The 20,680-nt window shown below is 48.0% G+C and overlaps 1 protein-coding gene and 1 long non-coding RNA gene across 2 annotated transcripts in view; one reads left to right on the forward strand and one right to left on the reverse strand.

Moving 5' to 3' along the window:
- The window catches only part of LOC140602511 (uncharacterized), a 56,877-nt gene that overhangs the window by 7,868 nt on the left and 28,329 nt on the right, over positions 1-20,680 (forward strand). The gene's annotated exons all lie outside the window — the stretch shown is intronic.
- SHISAL2A (shisa like 2A) lies at positions 1,227-19,192 on the reverse strand. Its single transcript, XM_072772080.1, has 3 exons — positions 18,854-19,192; positions 13,291-13,430; positions 1,227-1,507 (listed from the first exon to the last, which is right to left on the reverse strand). Exons 1-3 carry the CDS (start codon positions 19,033-19,035, stop codon positions 1,254-1,256), a joined length of 576 nt encoding a protein of 191 aa, XP_072628181.1. The 5' UTR covers positions 19,036-19,192; the 3' UTR covers positions 1,227-1,253.

Consider the following 20,680-nt stretch of genomic DNA (forward strand, 5'->3'; position numbering starts at 1 on the left):
TACTAATATACCTGCTTGCATAGATGAGAGAACCGAAGCTCAGATATCACTTAGTCAGGATTGGAACCAGGCATTTGGTTCCAGAGTCCCTGTCCCTCCTCACTGTGTTATACTGAAAAACATCTAGCTGTAGTTTTGTTTTGTTTTGTTTTTTTAAAAGACTTTATTAATTGGGATCCCTGGGTGGCGCAGCGGTTTGGCGCCTGCCTTTGGCCCAGGGCGCGATCCTGGAGACCTGGGATCGAATCCCACGTCAGGCTCCCGGTGCATGGAGCCTGCTTCTCCCTCTGCCTGTGTCTCTGCCTCTCTCTCTCTCTCTCCCTGTGTGACTATCATAAATAATTTTTTAATTAAAAAAAATAAAGATTTTATTAATCTATTCATGAGAGAAACACAGAGGCATAGACACAGGCAGAGGGGAGAAGCAGGCTCCACGCAGGGAGCCCGATGTGGGACTCGATCCCGGGTCTGCTGGATCACTCCCTGGGCTGAAGGCGGCGCTGAGCCACTGAGCCGCTGAGCCACCCAGGATGCCCTGTCTGGAGTTTTAAAAAAGTCTTTGTAGCACTTTCATGCTTATGAAGGGAGACCATCTCCATAATCTCACTGAACACTCACCATTGCCCAGCAGGGAACTGGGGCTCAGGGAGACTAAGGATCTTTATCACGGCCACACAGTGGGGTCAGGAAGTGGCTGAGTCTACACTGGGCAGCCTGTGTTCGGGCTGTTAACCATACAGTCCCTCACCCCCTTGTTTATTCACTTCCTCCTCCACCTCAGCAATGGAGTGATCCTAAGCACGGCTGGGCCCTGTGTACTCTACAGCCCCTCTCCTTCTGTGCCTTTGGCAGAGCTGTAGGAGAAGCAGGAGTCACCTGCCTTTTGGTCCCAGCCAGCTTCCTGGGGGATGTAAAGTACACCTGCTCTGTGATGGGAAGTCCATGTCAGAGTTCTCGGGCTCCCTAAGGTAGGTGAGGGGCTCCTCTGAGCCTCCAGAGGCCCCGGGCTCCCCCCCTGGATTGCATGGAGTTGTCACCAACCATTTCCCTGGGACTCCTGTCTCAACTCTCTTTGGCTCACAGTAGACCGGACAGAGCAATCTCCCTGGGTCCCAAAGCAGGGCATAGGGGGGCCTGCTGAGAAACGCCCTCATATCCCACCAGTCTCCAAAGTCCCTCTGATTATCCCTTCCCCTACCCTTTATGGAAAAGAGGCTCCAGAAAAAGAGGGTGTAGAGACATTTATTGGATGTTTATGGGGCTGGTCCACATGGGTCTAGGTTTGGGACAGGGGCCTCCTCAGGGCTTCCTGGGATGTCACTGGCAGTCACTCTGGCCATGAAGCAGTGCTGGAGCAGGCGTCTGGGGTGCACAGGCTGCTCCTCGGTGCCGTCCAGCCGTGGGCTCAGGAAGGGGTGATTCTGCTCAAGAGTGCTCGTTCCTGGCACCTCCATCCAATTGCCGGCATTGCCACCTTGGCAGCCTGGAGGCCCCTCCTCCCTGGAGTCTGGAAAACAGCAAGTTGAAGGCAATCTCTTCCTCTCCTACAGTCCCACACACCCTGACTAGCTTTTCTGCATGCTTACCTTGGGCAGAACTGCGCTCAGAGCCTTAAACACTTCATTCGTTTAACAAGTATTTATTAACAACATACTACATCATTCACCAGGAGCTGTCAGTGTTTCTAATGAACTTAAAGTCAAGTGGGGGAGACAGACAATAAGCAATTGTTAGGGAAAAAATGAAGACTTGACCTTGACCATAAACCCATGAGGTAAGTACTATTAAGAACTCACTTTTATAGGGATCCCTGGGTGGCGCAGTGGTTTAGCGCCTGCCTTTGGCCCAGGGTGTGGTCCTGGAGACCTGGGATCGAGTCCCACATCAGGCTCCCGGTGCATGGAGCCTGCTTCTCCCTCTGCCTGTGTCTCTGCCTCTCTCTCTTTCTCTCTCTCTCTGTGTGACTATCATAAAAAAAAAACACACATCATTTTATAGATGAGGATACAGGCTGACTACACAGCTAGCATGCAGAGAAGTGTTAGAAAAATTTTAAAACATACATTATTCTCTTAAGAATAGATCCCATGACGCTCTTCAGCTACTGCTTTAGCCTCTCCTCCTCTTGTATATGAGCTTGAAAGGAGGCTCATTTGGCCTTAGCATTCCCCATTTCCTGTTCATGACTTATTCTGCCTCAATTTACTCTGTTTCTGCTCCCAACATACCTCAAAATGTTTTGTCACTAAATCCTACAGTCACTCACAAATCCTTACCTCCCTTGACTTATCAGGAGCATTTGAAACAATTGAGTATTCCTGCCTTTTTGGATAAAATGTGTTATCAAGCTTTCAGGGGCACTTGGCTGGCTCAGTTGGTGGAGCATGAGACTCTTGATCTTAGGGTTGTGGGTTCAAGCCCCATGTTGGATGTAGAGGTTATTTTATTTATTTTTAAAATATTTTATTTATTTATTCATGAGAGACACAGAGAGAGGCAGAGACACAGGCAGAGGGAAAAGCAGGTTCCATGCAGGGAGCCCGACGTGGGACTCAATCCCGGGACTCCAGGATCATGCCCTTGACCAAAGGCAGATGCTCCACTGCCGAGCCACCCAGGCATCCCAGGTGTAGAGATTACTTTGAAATAAAATCTTTAAAGAAAAAAAAATAGCATATCAAGTGTTCAAGCTAGAAATGTGAGTCACCAAGTCCCACTGATTCCATCAATCACTGTCTTCCATATTCACTCATTTCTCTACATCTTCAAGGCCTCCACTCTCAGTCAGGTTTTCATCTTCTTCCTCCCAGACCACTGGAACAGCCTCTAGTTGGGTCTCCTTCAGTCTACTCTCCAGTTTGTAGCAAGGGAGAGCTTTCTAAAGTCAGGTGAGTCCCATGTACTGTTCTTTCTCCAGAGCCTTCAGTGTCTTCCCATTACCTGTCATCCTTGAGGTGGCATTCGAGGCTCTTCACATACTGGCCCTAACCCTTCTCTTTAGCTTCATCACTATCACTCTTCCCTTAAGAAATTTATGTTTGTGGGATCCCTGGGTGGTGCAGCGGTTTGGCGCCTGCCTTTGGCCCAGGGCGCGATCCTGGAGACCCGGGATCGAATCCCACATCGGGCTCCCGGTGCATGGAGCCTGCTTCTCCCTCTGTCTGTGTCTCTCTGTGACTATCATAAAAAAAAAAAAAAAAAAAGAGAAATTTATGTTTGTGACACCAAGGCTTTCACTGTGCCCTAAATAGCTCTATTCCTCTACATCTCTGATTCTTTGCTTATCCTATATCTTCTGCCTGGAATGACATTTTATATCTTCTCTGTCTAGAAAACTCCTTTGTTTTAACAACCATTAATGAGGGGTACCCAGGAAGAATGATGCCTCTGAATCCAGGGGAAGTGTGAATTTCAAGAAGGAAGTTGCATTTGACATTGGCACTGGCTACCTAACATCCATTCCACCTCTTCCCATCCAGTGACAGCAATTATATTTGGGTGGTATTGGCTCCATCCCAGCTCTAGGAATGGGGCCTGGGTGATCTGATCCAATCAGATAATACCATTCCGTTGCCACATGGATTGGCAATAGGTCCATAAACATTTCCCTGGGGACAGTGAATGGTTTAGGGGTGGACACGTGACCTGAATGGTCCAATCAGAGTAGAGCTCAGCACCAGCACCCCCACCTTTGAAGGAAGAAAGAGTTCCTTCTTTCTTTTCCTGGCTAGAAGGAACCAAAAAGCCAGTGGTCCCAGGGACTGCTGGTAGCCAGCTTTCTACCATTAAAAAAAAAAAAAAAAAAAAAATCTGCCTGTGGAGTAAGCCAACTCAAAAAAGTAGAGCTGAGAGACTCTTAGAGGATGGAGCCACAAGCCTGACAACATAGTGAACTTCTATTCAAACCATGCAGAAAGCCCACCTTACTTTTAGACTTCTCACCTACAGAGCCAATAAGTTAGCTTTTTTTTAGTGTTTTGAACTTTCTATTTTTAAATAATTGAAGACTCATAATAAGTTACAAAAATAGTACACTTACCCTTCACCTACCTTTCCCCATTGATAACATCTTAAATAATCATAGAATAACTTCAAAGCTAGGAGACTGACATTGATACAACATGATTAACTAAACTACAAATCCTATTCAATTTCTACCAGTTATTGTATGTACTCTTTTTCTGGTGTATGGTACTATCAAAGTTTATCACATATATAGATTTTTTTTTTTTTATTTGAGAGAGAGAGGGAGAGAGAGAGAGAGAAAAAACACAAGCAGGGGCAGGGGCAGAAGGAGAAGGAGACTCCTTGCCGGACAGGGAGCCTGACACGGGGTTCGATCCCGGGACCCTGACATCATGACCTGAGCCAAAGGCAGACACTTAACTGAGTCGCTCCATCACAAATATGGATTTATATAATCATTGTCACAGTCAAGATAAAGAACTGTTCCATCATCACAAAGAAACATCCTCATGCTTCCTCTTTATAATCAGACCTTCCTCCTAAACCTAACTCCTGGTACCCACTAACCTGTTCTCCATTACTATAATTTTGTCATACCAGGAGAGTTACATAAATGGAACTATATAGTATACAAGCTTTTATTTTTTTTTTAATTTTTTTTAATTTTTTTATTTATGATAGTCACACACAGAGAGAGAGAGAGGCAGAGACATAGGCAGAGGGAGAAGCAGGCTCCATGCACTGGGAGCCCGACGTGGGATTCGATCCCGGGTCTCCAGGATCGCGCCCTGGGCCAAAGGCAGGCGCCAAACCGCTGCGCCACCCAGGGATCCCAGTATACAAGCTTTTAATATTGTTTTTTTTCGCTCTACATAATACCCTTGAAATCCACTTAAGGTGTTATGTGTACCAATAGTGCATTCCTATTGATACATATATTCCATTGTATGGTTGTACCATCTGTTCATTGAAGGACTTTGGGGTTGTTTCCAGTTTTTGTTGGTTACAAATAAAGCTGCTATGAACATTCACGTATAGGTTTATGCAGACATACATTTTCATTTCTCTATGATAAAAACCTAGGAATATAATTGCTAATTTGTATGGTATAGTGGGCTGAATGGTAGCCCCAGATATCAGGTCTTAATCTCTGGAACCTGTGAGTGTCACCTTGTATGGTAAAATTTTGCAGATGTGATTAAATTAAGGGTTTTGAGATGAGGACTTTATCCTGAATTATCTAGGTGGGCCCTAAATGCCATCACAACTTCCTCTATAAGAGAAAGGCAGACACACAGAGTGATGTGAAGACACATGTAGAGATTGGAATGATATAGCTACAAGCAAAGGAATGCTGGTAGTCACCAAAAACTGGACAAAGCAAGGAACAGATTCTCCCCTGGAGCCTTTGATTTCAACCCAGTGAAACTGATTTTGGTTTCTGACCCCCAGAAATGTGAGATAATACGTTTCTGTTATGTTAAGCCCACCAGGTTTGTGGAAATTTGTTACGGCAGCCATAGGAAACCATACATATAGTAAGTGTGTGTTTAACTTTATGAAAACACCAAGCTGATGGATGATGGCAATGGCTGATTAGTGATCTCCCAACACCTTTTAGAGGGAGAGCTGAACTCCTGTCTATCATTTTCCCCATTTCTGGGGGGTCTCTTATTAAATCTGCTGAGGTTGGAATATCACCTCTACACATACTTCATTCACTTCATCTGCAGAATAGGGTTGAGAACTTGACAGAGTAGTTGAGCAGATTAAATGGGATAAGGTGTTTAAAGCATAGCACCTAGCACAACAGCAGGAACTCAGGCACCCTTCTGATCAAGCTAGTTCCTCACAAAGTACCAGAGTAAGAAAGTTATGGTCTTTGCTACATCCTGAGTTTGGGGGATAGGGTTGTGGTGGGAGTGATGAGACAGTACAGAATGCCGGGGCAGCAGAAGAAACATATTTTCAGAAACTCTGGTCCATTTCCACTCTGCTCTTGTTGAGGTACTTCCCACACTGCCCTTGTCCCCATAGTCAGATACCACAGCCCCAAGACACAGTGCAATGATCATAGGCTATAGAATCTGGGAGATTGGGGTTACTCTGAACAACACAAGCTCACTGGCTTGGCTAATTCACTTTCCTTGGCTAACCCTTGGTTTCCTCTGCTGTAAAATGGGGTTAATGATCTCTCCCCATATCCTACTAGAGAGGGAGACAGAAATGAAATGTCTTTGTAAAGGTAAAGCTCTTGATGAATCTTGATGAATGTAAGACAGTGGGCCTGTAAACCGTCTCAGATGCAGGAGGAACAAGAGGCTCCTGAGTAGATGCTTTGAGTTCAGAGGAAGGAGAAAACAGTGCTTAATGAAGAAGGGGAGGTAGGAAGAGCTGAGTTTAGGCAAAAGGCAGAGAGAGCTGAAAGCTATCATATAGTAAAAGGTCAGGAAATGTATTTTCCATCTTAAAAATAAGAAGCAGGGATCCCTGGGTGGTGCAGTGGTTTAGCGCCGCCTGCAGCCCGGTGTGTGATCCTGGAGACCCGGGATCAAGTCCCACATCGGGCTTCCTGCATGGAGCCTGCTTCTCCCTCTGCCTGTGTCTCTGCCTCTCTCTCTCTCTGTATCTCTCATTAATAAATAAATAAAATCTTAAAAAAATAAACTAAAAATATATACCTATGCTCCCTAATTCCACTTCTAATTATCTACCTTAGAGAAATAGTTGCACTAGGAGATGACTTGTAAGGATAGATCTATGATAGCTTGTCATATTAGAAACAAACTCAATGTCCATCAGTAGAGGAATAATGAAATATTATATCACAGTTAAAAGGAATGAACTAGTTCTAAATAGACCATCTCATTTGCTCTTCACAATAACTGGGCAGAATATAGATCTTCTTACTATGCATTTTACAGATGAGGATTTTATTGACTAGGCCCCAAAGTCACCTAGTGAGTGAGTGACCGAGCCAACTCCACCTCCACCCTCTTTCCTCCGCTACCCCTGCGCTGTGAGAGGGAAGTCCCCACCATGTGCTGGATACCGAAACTGCACGTGCACCATCTCATCTAATTTTCCCACCTTTCCCAGTATGATAGATATCATTGTCACCCGTTTTACAGATGTAAAATCCAGGTGTCAGGGAGGTTAGATGACTTGCCCAAGGGTTTACAACTTATAAATCATGGAACTGGATTTTAAATACATGTATCTTTCTACCTCCAAAGTCCTACTGCTTCTGTGTCACCAGGCCAAGTCTGTGGGGTGCTCATGTCCTGCTCTTCTCATCTCTCCCTATTTTATCCCCCTAAGCCTTTCTGACTCACAGGAAATATAGTTCATCCTTTAGCCTCAGTGAATGAAAACCACCCTCCTACTTTTCACTGCTCAGCCACCAGCTGGATTATTCAATCTCCACGGTTTGAGACAGCTTGTGTTCTTGCTTTTTGCTTCTTTTTTTTTTTTTAATTTTTTTTTAATTTAAATTTAAAAATTTTTGCCACTGGGGCTGCCCTATACTTTTAGTTTAAATAGATATTGCCAAATTGGTCCACAAAGTGGTTGTACCTATTTATACTCTTACCAGTAGCATATAACAGTATCAATTCCTCACACTGAAACTTCTCACTATTAATATGATCCATTTTTGGATTTTTGCCAATGTAATTTTTTAATGTTTATTAATTTTTTTTTAGTAACCTCTACCCCCAATGTGGTGCTTGAACTCACGACCCCAAGATCAAGAGTTGCATGCTGCTCTGATTGAGCCAGTCAATGTACTTGTTTAAAAAGTTACATAATTGGGGTGTCTGGGTGGCTCAGTCCGTTAAGTGTCCAACCCTTGATTTCTGCTTAGGTCATGATCTCAGGGTTATGAATTCGAGCCAGCCTGCCAAGTGGGCCTCAGGCTCATCAAGGAGTCTGATAGAAAGTTCTCCCACCGGACGCCTGGGTGACTCAGTGATTGAGCGTCTGCCTTCAGCTCAGAGCGTGATCCCAGGTTCAGGATCGTGTCTCACAACAGGCTCCCCTCAGGGAGCCTGCTTCTCCCTCTGCCTGTGTCTCTGCCTCTCTCTCTCTGTCTCATGAATAAATAAGTAAAATCCTTAAAAAAAAAAGAAAAAGAAGAAAGAAAAGAATGTTCTCCCTCTCCCTGTGCCCCTCCCCCACACTGGTGTGTGCACGGTCTCTCTCTCTCCCCACCCCATAAATAAATACATCTTTAAAAAGATTAAAAACCTACATCATTCTTAAAGTGCATTCTTCTCCCTCCCTCCCTCTTTCTTTCTTTTCCTTCCTTCCTTCCTTGGGGCAGTGACCCAGGGAGAAGGAGAGAGAGAATCTTAAGCAGGCTCTACACCCAACTCTGAGCTCAATCTCATGACCTGAGCCAAAATCAAGAGTTGGCACTTAACTGACTGAGGCATGCGGGTGCCCCACGCTCTTCTGATTACTAGTAAGGCTGAGCAGCATCTTTTCATGTGTATTGAGCATCTGTATTTCTTTTTTTGTAAATGACATTTTTCTGGTTTGTTTAAAGATGTGCCTATATATTTTGGATATCAACCTCATCTCTCTATATAGTTGATTTCATTATTCACAGTAGTTATATTCTATAAAGTCACCACAAACACTGAATTAACAAATACTGAATAATTGCTCCTAGGGAAAATACAAGGCTCAGTTCCTGTGAGCCTCTGGTCACAACAGTTTTGTCAAGCAAACAATATAGAAATTTGCTTTTTGTGTGTTTCATTTAAAGACACATTATTTAACATATATTATTGGCAGGACACCTGGGTGGCTCAGTGATTGAGCATCTGCCTTTGGCTCAGGTTCTGATCCCAGAGTTGGGATCAGGCTCCCTGCAGGGAGCCTGCTTCTCCCCTCTGCTTGTGTCTCTGCCTCTCTCTGTGTCTCTCATGAATAAATAAATAAATCCTAAATATATATATATATATATATATTATTGTCTCATTAACAGTGAAACTCATGACCAACAGTACTACTCTAACTTGTGCCTGAACAAAGTTCATCTAACACATGTATTGTCTCCACAGGGCATATCACAGCCTTCCTAGGCTTAGGAACAGTAGAGAATACTAAAGCACTACATTTAGAGGCCACTTGAAACAGTGAAGTTAATAAAAATCACAGAAATGCAAAAAACATGGCTCTAAATAGACACTTATTTACAGTATGAGAGTTGAAAACAAGAAGGTCAAGTGTAGGGATCCCTGGGTGGCGCAGCAGTTTAGCGCCTGCCTTTGGCCCAGGGCGCGATCCTGGAGACCCGGGATCTAATCCCACGTTAGGCTCCCGGTGCATGGAGCCTGCTTCTCCCTCCACCTGTGTCTCTGCCTCTCTCTCTCTCTCTCTGTGTGTGACTATCATAAAAAAAAATTAAAAAAAAAAATAAAAAAGAAGGTCAAGTGTAGACCTGTTTAACCTCAGCTGGGAATATGTGTGAGGGGGCAACTCAAAGTATGTGCTGTTCTGCGCACGTCCACATCCACAGATGACCTCAAAAACACTGCTAGTATTGATTCTGAGGTTACAGATCAATTTTAGCAAGTAAACAAATTCACAAATACCAACTCTGTGATTGATGAGGATGTCTGTGTGTATTTATCTTTATGTTATCTTTGTAGTCCACCACTATTATGTATGATGTCTTTTGTCTCTTTTTTTTTTTTTTTTTTGAGAGGGAGAGAGAATGGGGGGGGGGTGGCCAGAGGGACAGAGAGAATCTGAAGCAGGCTCCCTGCTGAGAGCCAAGGCCCACTCAAGCTCCGTCTCACAACCCTGAGATCATGACCTGAACTGAAATCAAGAGTTGGACACTTAACCAACTGAGCCATCCAGGAGCCCCGTCTGATTTTTATTTCATGTCTATTTGGACTTGATGAAGGCAGATTTGCCAATTTCCCCCTTTATTTAAAAAAAAATAAATGTTTTACTCAAATTTCTTTTTCTTTTTTTTTTCTTTTTTTTTCTTTTTTTTCTTTTTATGATAGTCATACAGAGAGAGAGAGAGAGAGAGAGGCAGAGACAGGCAGAGGGAGAAGCAGGCTCCATGCACCGGGAGCCCGACGTGGGATTTGATCCTGGGTCTCCAGGATCGTGCCCTGGGGCAAAGGCAGGCGCCAAACCGCTGCACCACCCAGGGATTCCCTGTTTTACTCAAATTTCTATATTTTAATTAATCTGTTTCTAGACTATATTTTATTCTAGCGTTTTTCAACATTGGCACTATTTATGCTCTGGGTTGAAAAATTCTTTGTTGGGGAGTGTTGTCCTCTGTTTTCTAAGATGTTTAACAGCATCCCTGGCCTCCACCAAGGGACATCTTGCTCTTTGTGACAACCAAAAATGTCTCCAGACATTGCCAAATGTCCATGGGGGGCAAATGTGTACCCTGTTGAGGACTACTGCATTGCCCAATTCTATCTGTCAGTTGCTGTGACAATAGCAAGCAATTATTATATCTTTTTAAAATGTCTGTTATCTGATAGGGCAAGTCCCTCCTTTTCTTTCTTTTTTAAAAATATTTATTTATTTATTTGTTTGAGAGAGAGACACACACACAGCACAGAGGGAGAGGGAAAGGGAGAAGCAGGCTTCCCACTGAGCAGAGAGCCTGATGTGGGGCTCGATCCCAGAACCCTGGAATCATGACCTGAGCCGAAGGCAGACACTTAACTGAGTCACCTAGGCCCCCTCTCTTCTTTCTTCTCCAAAATTATTTTGTACTTTTACTCTTCTAGATTAATTTTTTTGAAGATTTTATTTATTCATTTGACAGAGAGAGAGAAAGCATAAGCAGGGGGAGCAGCAGGTAGAGGGAGAGGGAGAAGCAGGCTCCTGCTGAGCAGGGAGTCCCACGTAGGGCTCGATCCCAGAACCCCTGGGATCATGACTTAAGCCAAAGGCACATGCTTAACAGACTAAGCCACCCAGTCACCCCTCTTCTAGATTAATTTTAGAACTAATTTGACAAATCCCATGAAATATTTTGTTGGGAATTTTTTTTTTAAAGATTTTATTTATTTATTCATGAGAGAGACAGAGACACAGGCAGAGGGAGAAGCAGGCTCCATTCGGGGAGCCTGACGTGGGACTCGATCCCGGGTCTCCGGGGTCACACCCTGGGCCGAAGTCGGTGCTAAACCACTGTGCCACCCGGGCCGCCCTTTTGTTGAGAATTTTATGTACAGATAAATTTGGGAAGAACTGATACGCCTATGATACAGTCTTCTATCCACGTACATGCTGTCTCATGAGACAGGTCCTTTTATGCCTTCCACTAACTTCTATGATTTCTCTCTATCAAAGTTGAAGCCTGGGCTGTCTGGTCTCCCTTGGGTGGTCTGGATCTATGCTCAGGCTTTCTTCCCGTTCCCCTGCCACTGCCTCCCAGGTTCCTGAGTACGAGGGGAACCAGAAGAACCCTTCTGCCCTCAGAAGCCATCCCCCCTACTTTTCAATGCTCAGAAACAGGATTATTTATTGTCACCAGGATCTGGGAAGGGTTCTTGTACTGTTATTTGTTGCACAAGTTAATGTCAAGTTGAAAAACTAATCTTTTACAACTAAAAAGCCCTCTCTTTCTCTGAAATTCAGCTACTTACTACACATTTTTCTACTACCCTGATAGTTGCCACCCTTCCTTCTTCTGCTTAAATTCCTGCCTGCCCTTATTTACATGGTGCTCCAGGGTGAATGACCCAGTCATTGCATAGGTCTTACTCAGAACTACCCACACACTTTTACCCATTATTTACCCTACCCTGGAATACTTTTTCTCTTTTTAACCCAACCAAGTCCTTCGCTAATTCAGTGCTCATTCAAATCTACACACCTTTTTGAAATTCTCCTTACATTTGGTATTAAACAATTTTGTACTTAATTATATATCCGCACAGACCCCGTGTGGTGGACAGAAGAGCACAATTTAAGGTAGAGAAACATGGGCTGAACTTTAGCCTTACCAGTTATTAGCTGCAACACTTTGCATAAGTCATCTAATCTGTTTTAGCCTTGATTTTCTCATCTGTAAAACGGAGATAATAATACTCATTTTGAGTGTTGTCTACCAAACTATACAGAAAGACCACTTGCCAATAGGCACTTGTATCTTTCACAGTACCTTGCAGAAGTTGTAAAAATGCGTGCAATAAAGACTTATGAAAAATCAACACTTTTGTTGGGCGGGGCGGGGGTGGGAGGGCTTTGAGGCTCTAGAAGGCCTAAGCTAATAATGAAGGAAGGGGTAGTACAATTCAGATTATCAAAAAATAACTTTAATTTCTGAAGAAACTGAGTTTGGGGAGCAGCAAATTTTTCTAGTTGATTCTATTTTGTTTGGTTTATCTATTTTTTTAAATTTTGTTTGGTTTAATATTAAAATCAGTTTTCATTCCTTCAAGCTAGAGTTTTAAAACACCATCTTAGAAAATCCACAAGATGGATTAATGTTTGTGTGACAAATAGAATGCTGACTATATCAAATGATTTTGATAAACACTGGGCACATGAAGACTTCAGGATGAAAATGTTCAGATTGTGAACTTTCTAAAAAAATGTGCTGCTGCTTCAGAATATTCTAGGAACTCTCATGAGGCAAATGTTCCAAATATCATCTAAATATCTCCCCCATGGACAGCCCCAGTGGCTCAGCGGTTTAGCGCCGCCTTCAGCCAAGGGCGTGATCCTGGAGACCCAGGATCGAGTCCCACGGGCTCCCTGCATGGAGCCTGCTTCTCCCTCTGCCTGTGTCTCTGCCTCTCTCTCTGTGTCTCTCATGAATGAACAAATAAAATCTTTAAAAAAATATATATATCTCCTCTCTGTAAAGGTGCTAGTCTGTTGGTTTTTTTTTTTTAAGGATTTTATTTATTTATTTATTTGACAAAAAGAGACAGAACACAAGTAGGCAGAGCAGCAGGCAGAGGATGTGAGAGAAGCAGGCTCTCTGCTGAGCAGAAAGCCCGATGTGGGGCTCGATCCCAGGGTCCTGAGCCAAAGGCAGACGCCCAACCAGCTCAGCCACCCAGGTGCCCCGGTGCTAGACTGTTTATTTTATTTTATTTTTTTAATTTTTTTATTTATTTATGATAGTCACAGAGAGAGAGAGAGAGAGGCAGAGACACAGGCAGAGGGAGAAGCAGGCTCCATGCACCGGGAGCCCGATGTGGGATTCGATCCCGGGTCTCCAGGATCGCGCCCTGGGCCAAAGGCAGGCGCCAAACCGCTCTGCCATCCAGGGATCCCGCTAGACTGTTTAATAAAGGAATTGTGAGGTCTGTTTCTTACCTGCAGGCTGTAAGCTTAAGCCTGGGTCCAGCTTCGTGTGGGGCTTTGAGTTGATGAACAGGTAGCACAGCACACAGGCGGTGACAATGAAGGCCAGGAGAACCACTGCTGCTATGGACAGGCCCACAAGGGCGCCAATGCTGCGGAGAGAAGACCACGGGGAGCGGAGTGTCGGGAAGGGACTTAGGAGGCAGCCCGTGAGATGTGAAGTGTTGTAGGTGTTATTGGGATCAGCTGGCTTCAACTTTTGTTGTCTCTACTTGCCTTAGGCTATTTGTGCGGAGCATGAGAAAGGGCATTAGCTAACTGCCAAGTACTCACTGCACACGTGACACAACATGCTTCAATGCCACCATGTAGTTGGCACTCGGTATGTGTTCCCTTTCTTCTCCTACCCTCCCTACAATCTTTGACCTGCTTCCACCCCAGGAGGCTGGACATGGTCTTAAAGAGCCCTCCTCACAATGCTGTTTCTTTTTTTTAATTAATTAATTAATGATAGAGAGAGAGAGGCAGAAACACAGGCAGAGGGAGAAGCAGGCTCCATGCACCGGGAGCCCGATGTGGGATTCGATCCCGGGTCTCCAGGATCGCGCCCTGGCCCAAAGGCAGGTGCTAAACCGCTGCGCCACCCAGGGATCCCATAATGCTGTTTCTTAAAAACCAAGACGCACAGTATTAGGCCTTGACTAGAAACCAGCTGACCGTGCAGCCTCAAGGTAGTTTCTGATCCAGCTTCCAGTGGGTCATCACACTAGTGTGGACTCCATGGTTAGAGGACCTCCTCACTGCTGTTGCCTCAACCCTCCAACCTCGTCACCTCTGCCCCACGTCAGGCCCTGGCCACCTGGTCTCCAGATGACTATCTCCTGGCTCATTTGGGAGCCACTATCTTTCCTGTTTCACATGATTCCTTCCCATCATCTCCCCACGTTAGAGTTTTACCTGTCCTTAAAGGTGCATCTCAAATGTCCCCTCCTCAGTAATGCTTTCCTTGGCCATCTTTCTCTCCCCACCCCCACACATGCCAGACTAATCCATCCAGGACACTTCACTCAGGGCTTCTGGCGCTTCTCACTGGGTCAGGCAGCCCAGTGTGGTAGGAAAGAACAAAGGGCTTTGGAACCAAACCTACCTGGGTTAGGACCCAGGTATGTAACAATTCACTCTGAGATCTTGATGAAGTTATTAGACCTTTTGAGCCTCAGTTTCTTTGTCTGAAAAGTGAAAAATGATCAAAACACAATACTTCACAGGTGGTAGTGAGGATGATTAATACATGTAATATTCTTGACACACAGTAGGTGTTCAACACAATCCTTAGGTGTTCCTTGAAGGCAGACTCAGGCCGTGTATGATCAGCTTTGTCCTCTCCTTACAGAAGCCCTGGCACAAAGTAAGCATGTAGAAATTTTGCTGAGTACCTACTATGCGTCAGACACTGTGAGATGTTCTTCCAACAGTAGTGGAGAGGCAGGCAGCAGGCTTCGTGTGCCCCTCCTGCCCAGGACTCCTTCACCGGCTTTTCTGCCCACTCCTCCCCCTGACCCCAGCCCCAGACTCCTGCCCTTGGCACTTCTGCTAGATTCCGCTCCCAGCTAGCTGATGCCTATGTACCACTAAGCAGAAACACCTCAGAGCTTTGGAGAATCTGTCTTCCCAAGGCTAAATAGATTACTGAACACCCCTACAATGGAATAGTATAGAGCCATTCAAAACGTGTTTTCAAATAATATTTAAGATCAAGGATAAGTTCTGATGAGACAATGTTAAGTGAAAAGAGTAGGACACAGTACTAAATACACAGCATAATCCTAAATTAAATAAACATAAATATATACATGATTATACGTGTGTAAGCTGGGATAGAAGCACACCACAACGCTAACAGGCTGTCTGGTTGTAGCGCAGGCTGTGGACGTCCTGTCAGTGGCCTGTCGGGTCCTGTCATTGTACAACATTCTGGCCAGTTTCAAATGCCAGCATCTGCATCCCTTTGCCTGAGGGCTCCCATCGGCCCGGCACAGTCTCCATTTGTACATCGAGCAGGTCAGAAGCGCAGGAAAATTAACGCCCCGCTTCTCCCGTCAACATGCAACTAATGACCGACAGAAATTGGCATGTGCATACCCGGTTTTCTGGCCCTCAGGTGGGATGACTCAGGTGTAATTTCTATAGTGGCGGGTAGGGTTCAGCAGGTTTAAGCTCCAGGGACCCTCAGCACTGACACTATCCTTTGTGCTTGCCCTTCCCTGCCTCACTTTGCCGCCCTCTACCAATGTTTTGTAGGATGGCTTTCCATAAAAACTACTGGCTCTCAAATCCTTGTTTCTGAGTCTTTTGGGGAATCCAAGCTAAGACACTGGATCTCCCGTGATTTCCCTGTCCTTTCCACATTTTCCATATTGACCATGCCGTACCTTTTAGTTCTCCTAAGTACTTTAAACATATTTCCTTTTTTGAGATATGTTCACTATTTATAAGGCTATTATCTGGAAGACGTGTGCTCCGGTTGGGACCACTCACTTTACATGGGACATCTGTGGCAACCTGGGTGGAAAGGGTCCTCTAAAATAGGGTCCTTTGAGGAATGGCTGAGAGAGCTGTGGAGAGATATCCCAGATTGCAGTGGGTCAGGGAGCAGGCGCTGTCTCTGACAGTCTGGGGGCAGAGGAACCAGGCCCCAAGGACAGAGCTGGGGACAGAGGAAGCTCCAAGGGGAAACATCTGTGCTTGGCAGAAGATGGACTTCAAATAATTAGAGTTGTCTCCAGGTGAATGTACTGCCTCGAGAGGTGGCAAGTTCTCTATTATTGCACAGGTTTGTAAAGAACACCTGGATGAGTACACTTTTCAACGAAGTTGGAGTTTCCTGCCCCGGGTGGGAAATTAAAGAGCTCCTAGCCTTCTCGGATTTCAGGCAGTTCTAAGTTCAAATCTCAGTTCTGTCATATGTAAACTGAAAAATCCTTCATCTCTTGACTTTCATTTTCCTCATTTGGAAAGGTTCCTATCTCACCAGGTGTCCCTAAAGATTAAATGAGGTGGTGTATATACGTGCCTGACAACCAGGTCTGCCCTGCGGCAAGGCTGCTGCCTTTGGCTCACGTCCTGCTAAAACACAGAGCTACTAATAGAGGGTGTTTGGAAAGTGGACCAGACATGTGATGCACCAGCTGCTTCTCCACAGGGAGTCTTCACTTCCTGAGACACACTTTTAAAGACAGTAATTCTCCTTGAGTGCTATCCAAGGAAACAGTTGTTCACCTGGAGATTTTTATGCTTTTAAGGGCCAACTTTCATGAAAAAGGCCAAATGGAGTCAAGAGCAAAACAAGCTCGCCACCCTGCAATGGGGGGCTCTGGGGAGCACTCCAGGGGGGTTGTTTAAGGGTTTAGAGTACATCGATTACCTACATGTCCTGGGGACCCTCAGTTCCCCTCCTCCATTTTGCAACTGTCTGTGATGTTTATAAACCATGTTTTGTCCAAGCCTAGAAAGAGTCAGCCCTGCAGGCTAAACCTTTCAACTGCCCTTGAGGTCACAGAATGGGAGCACAATAACATGTGATGTGACCTCAGAAGTCACCCCATCCAACCTCATCGTCTGAGCCACTAAAGCATTCCACATATCACGAGGGCCCAAGGCAACAGGAGGGACCACAGGGGTGTGCTAGGAAGGAGGTGTTAGAAGAGGGATGGGGTCTTGGCTAGGTGCTGAGGGGGGGGGGGTTGTCTCCAAGGGCTAGCACAGGACCCAGAAGATAGTAGAGGGTCAATGAGTGTCTTTTCAAATGATCTGAGTAGAGCTGGGCTAGATTTAGACAGCTGTGACACAGGACAAACCCAGACTTGGAGCCAGACAGGCCTGAGGTTTCACCCCAGCTCTGCCACTTGCTCTCACCAGGGCATTCCCAAGTAGTAACTTAACTGCTTTCAAGTTCTCATCTGTAAAATGGGCAGAAGACATGCCAGGGTTGTGAAGGTGCAAATACACCTAACTCTGGGTTTGTCCTAGGTGATGCTCTTTAAATCTCCATCTACCCAGACATTGCTAGAAGATCTTAGATGATTCACTTCCAGACTCCAAGCTTCACTTTCCCACTGTGACACTGGGAAAGAAAGTCCATCCAATTGAGCATCTACAGTATGTACTAGTTACTTTCACATGCATTATTTCACCTAATCCTCACAACAATCCCATGAGACAGGTAGTACTATCGGCATTTTGAAGATGAAAAAAGAGCCTTGGAGAGAATTTGCCTGAATTCACATAGCAATTAAGTGACAGAGCCAAGGTTTGGACTGACTAGTTCTAATCAATCCCAAAGGTCCACACTATCTCTGTACCTCAAAGGGAGGTCAAGGCAACCATATTTCAGCACTCAGCTCGGGGCTAAGCACACAGTGGGGCTTCAGCAAATACTCCATTGTCATACTCTAGGTACATATCATATCTCTCTGAATGGATGATGAGCTCCTCAGGGGCAGGCAATAATTAATTAATCGTTGTGTCCCTGTTGCCTAGCATAGCACCCCGAACAAAGCAAAGGCTATAAGGAATGAATGACTTTATAGTTGAATAGAGAATAACGTAATTCCTCAGGTTACAGAGAGCAGCCAAATGTGCAGGATTGGAACATCTGGCCACCTGAAAATAGTTCTAGAATTACAGATTGAACAGGCTAGGAAAAGCAATTATCTGTAATTGTCCATGGCACATGTCAAGTTGATTTCATCTATCTCATTTGGTCCTAGTCAGAAATCAGGGCAATTGTTTATCATACTCTTCATCTGATAGTTGCAAAGAGAGGTCTCTGAGGCAGACTGTCCTTTCCTACCAGAGGATATGCAGCCCCTGGTCGCATACCTCCAGGAACAGGAAAATCGCTGTCCCCTGAGATGGCCCGCTCCATTTTTCCTGATGCCTATTTCCCAGAGTGGGCTCAGGCTCAGGTCCTATTTTCTGGGTGAAGCCTTTGGAGATGGAGAGAGGTGGAGAGAGATGGAGACCCATTGCCCTCTCAGCACTGCACTTAGGTCCCAAGAATGTCAGCGCTGGTCTATCCAGCCCCTTCCCTGAACAGGCGGGGAAACTGAGATCCTCTGAGTGGGGATTCACCCAAATTACACTTCTTTTAATCTATGGTGAGCTGGCTTCTGCTGCGGCATTACGCCACTGATGAACCTGCAGGGGCTCTGATCCCTTGGTCTTCTGCTTTAGCTCGGGAGTGGAGTCCATCCCCAGTGCACCCCCCCCACCCCCCCATCCCCAGCTCAGTGCTCCGTAAGGGGTAGCTGGAAGAATGACTGCGCAGGAGGAGGAAGGAAGCGTTGAGTCTTGGCCAGGCCCGGAGGTGGCATCGGGCGGGGGCGACCTGGGGCTGAGGTCTGGGTGTAGGGCCCGACGGCGTGGGGAGTCCGAGCGGGGGAGGGGCGCGGGGTGGGGGGGTCAGGGATGAGGTCAGGACGGGGCCCCGGTGAGCGCTCGGGGCGGGGGATAGAGTTTGGGTCTCCTGCGCAAGTGGGAGCAGAGGGCGGGGGTGGGGTGCCGCGGCCGGTACCTGAGCCGCCACACGTAGCTGTGCTCGTAGGGGAAGAAGCTGTGCGGGTCGTCGCAGCAGTACTTGTGGTCGCGGAAGCCGCAGCAGAAGACGGCGGCCGCCTCGCCCCCCGGCCGCGGGCAGCGGAAGCCGCGCACCAGCTCCCGCGCGGCGCTCACGTAGCTCGTGCAGGCGCCGCTCATCGCGCCCGCGCCCGCCGCCGCCTCGGGCCGCCGCTCGGGGCCGTCCCGGGACCCGGGCGCCGCGCGCAGGGAGGCAGCGACGCACGGACGCGGGCGTTGGGGACCCGGCGCCCCCAGGACCCCGAGAGGCGGCCAGGTGCGCGGGCGCGGCGGGGGCGGGGCCGGGGCGGCTGGACGCTGCTGCGCGAGCCCAGCGAGTTGGCGTGGGAGCCCGCCCGTGGGAGCCCGGCCGTGGGAGCCCGCCCGTGGGAGCCTGACCGTGGCCTGGCCGTGGGAGCCCGCCCGTGGGAGCCCGCCCGTGGGAGCCCGTCCGTGGGAGCCCGTCCGTGGGAGCCTGGCCGTGGCCTGGCCGTGGGACCCCGGCCGTGGGAGCCCGCCCGTGGGAGCCCGTCCGTGGGAGCCCGTCCGTGGGAGCCTGGCCGTGGGAGCCCGCCCGTGGGAGCCCGCCCGTGGGAGCCTGACCGTGGCCTGGCCGTGGGACCCCGGCCGTGGGAGCCCGCCCGTGGGAGCCCGTCCGTGGGAGCCCGTCCGTGGGAGCCTGGCCGTGGGAGCCCGCCCCTGGGAGCCCGCCCGTGGGAGCCCGCCCGTGGGAGCCCGTCCGTGGGAGCCTGGCCGTGGGAGCCCGCCCCTGGGAGCCCGCCCGTGGGAGCCTGACCGTGGCCTGGCCGTGGGACCCCGGCCGTGGGAGCCCGCCCGTGGGAGCCCGCCCGTGGGAGCCCGTCCGTGGGAGCCCGGCCGTGGGACCCCGGCCGTGGGAGCCCGGCCGTGGGAGCCCGGCCGTGGGAGCCCGCCCGTGGGAGCCTGGCCGTGGGGGCCCGTCCGTGGGAGCCCGCCCGTGGGAGCCCGCCCTTGGGAGCCCGGCCGTGGGAGCCCGGCCGTGGGAGCCCGGCCGTGGGAGCCTGACCGTGGCCTGGCCGTGGGAGCCCGTCCGTGGGTGCCAGCCCGTGGGAGTCCGTCCCTGGGAGCCCGCTGGGAGCCCGCCCGCCCCTGCGGGACCCCCGGTGGGTGCCCACCCGCGCGGAGCTGCGGGGATTCTCACTGACTTTGGGAATGAGCCCCAGGGCAGGAGAGACTGCGCCTCCCCTTGTCCCCGCGGCGGGGCGGGGGGGGGGGGGGGGGGGGGCGTTGACCCGCGTTTCTCTAGTCCCCAGGCTCGTGTTGTTTCTGGGGTTTTCACTGGGTCTCTTTTTCCAGTGGACTTTTTTTTTTAACTTTAAAAAAATATATATTTATTTATTTTTCATTCATTCATTCATTCATTCATTCATTTGAGAGAGGGCGCGGAGAGGGAGCGCACGGGCACCGGGCACCAGAGGGAGAGGGGAGGAGAGACGCGGACTCCCCGCCGAGGGGCCCATCCCAGGACCCTGGGATCAGGACCCCAGACGAAGGCAGACGCCTAACGGGCTGAGCCACCCAGGAGCCCCAAGACTGTATTTTTAAGTCACCTCGAACCCACAACCCTGAGTTCCAGTCTCCCCCTCCACCAACTGAGCCAGCCAGGTGTCCCCCCATTGGAGGTTTAAATATCCTCAGCCTCTGGCTTCCTTACCTGCCTCTTCCTCCCTGGAGCTGCTAACTCATGGATCGACCTATTCACACTCCTTTGTTCAGACTCGCCGCCGCAGTGGTCTAGAACAGGGGG

This window comes from Canis lupus, chromosome 13 (assembly GCF_048164855.1).
Source record: "Canis lupus baileyi chromosome 13, mCanLup2.hap1, whole genome shotgun sequence".
Classification (NCBI taxonomy): domain Eukaryota; kingdom Metazoa; phylum Chordata; class Mammalia; order Carnivora; family Canidae; genus Canis; species Canis lupus.

What these genes read in the sequence shown, in the direction of transcription:
- SHISAL2A (XM_072772080.1), bottom strand. Translation starts at nt 19,035, where the DNA reads ATGAGCGGCGCCTGCACGAGCTACGTGAGCGCCGCGCGGGAGCTGGTG. An exon ending in AGCTACGTGTGGCGGCTCAG is followed by an intron (nt 13,431 to 18,853) that starts GTACCGGCCGCG and finishes TTCTCTCCGCAG; the next exon opens with CATTGGCGCCCTTGTGGGCC. An exon ending in CTTAAGCTTACAGCCTGCAG is followed by an intron (nt 1,508 to 13,290) that starts GTAAGAAACAGA and finishes GCTGTTTTCCAG; the next exon opens with ACTCCAGGGAGGAGGGGCCT.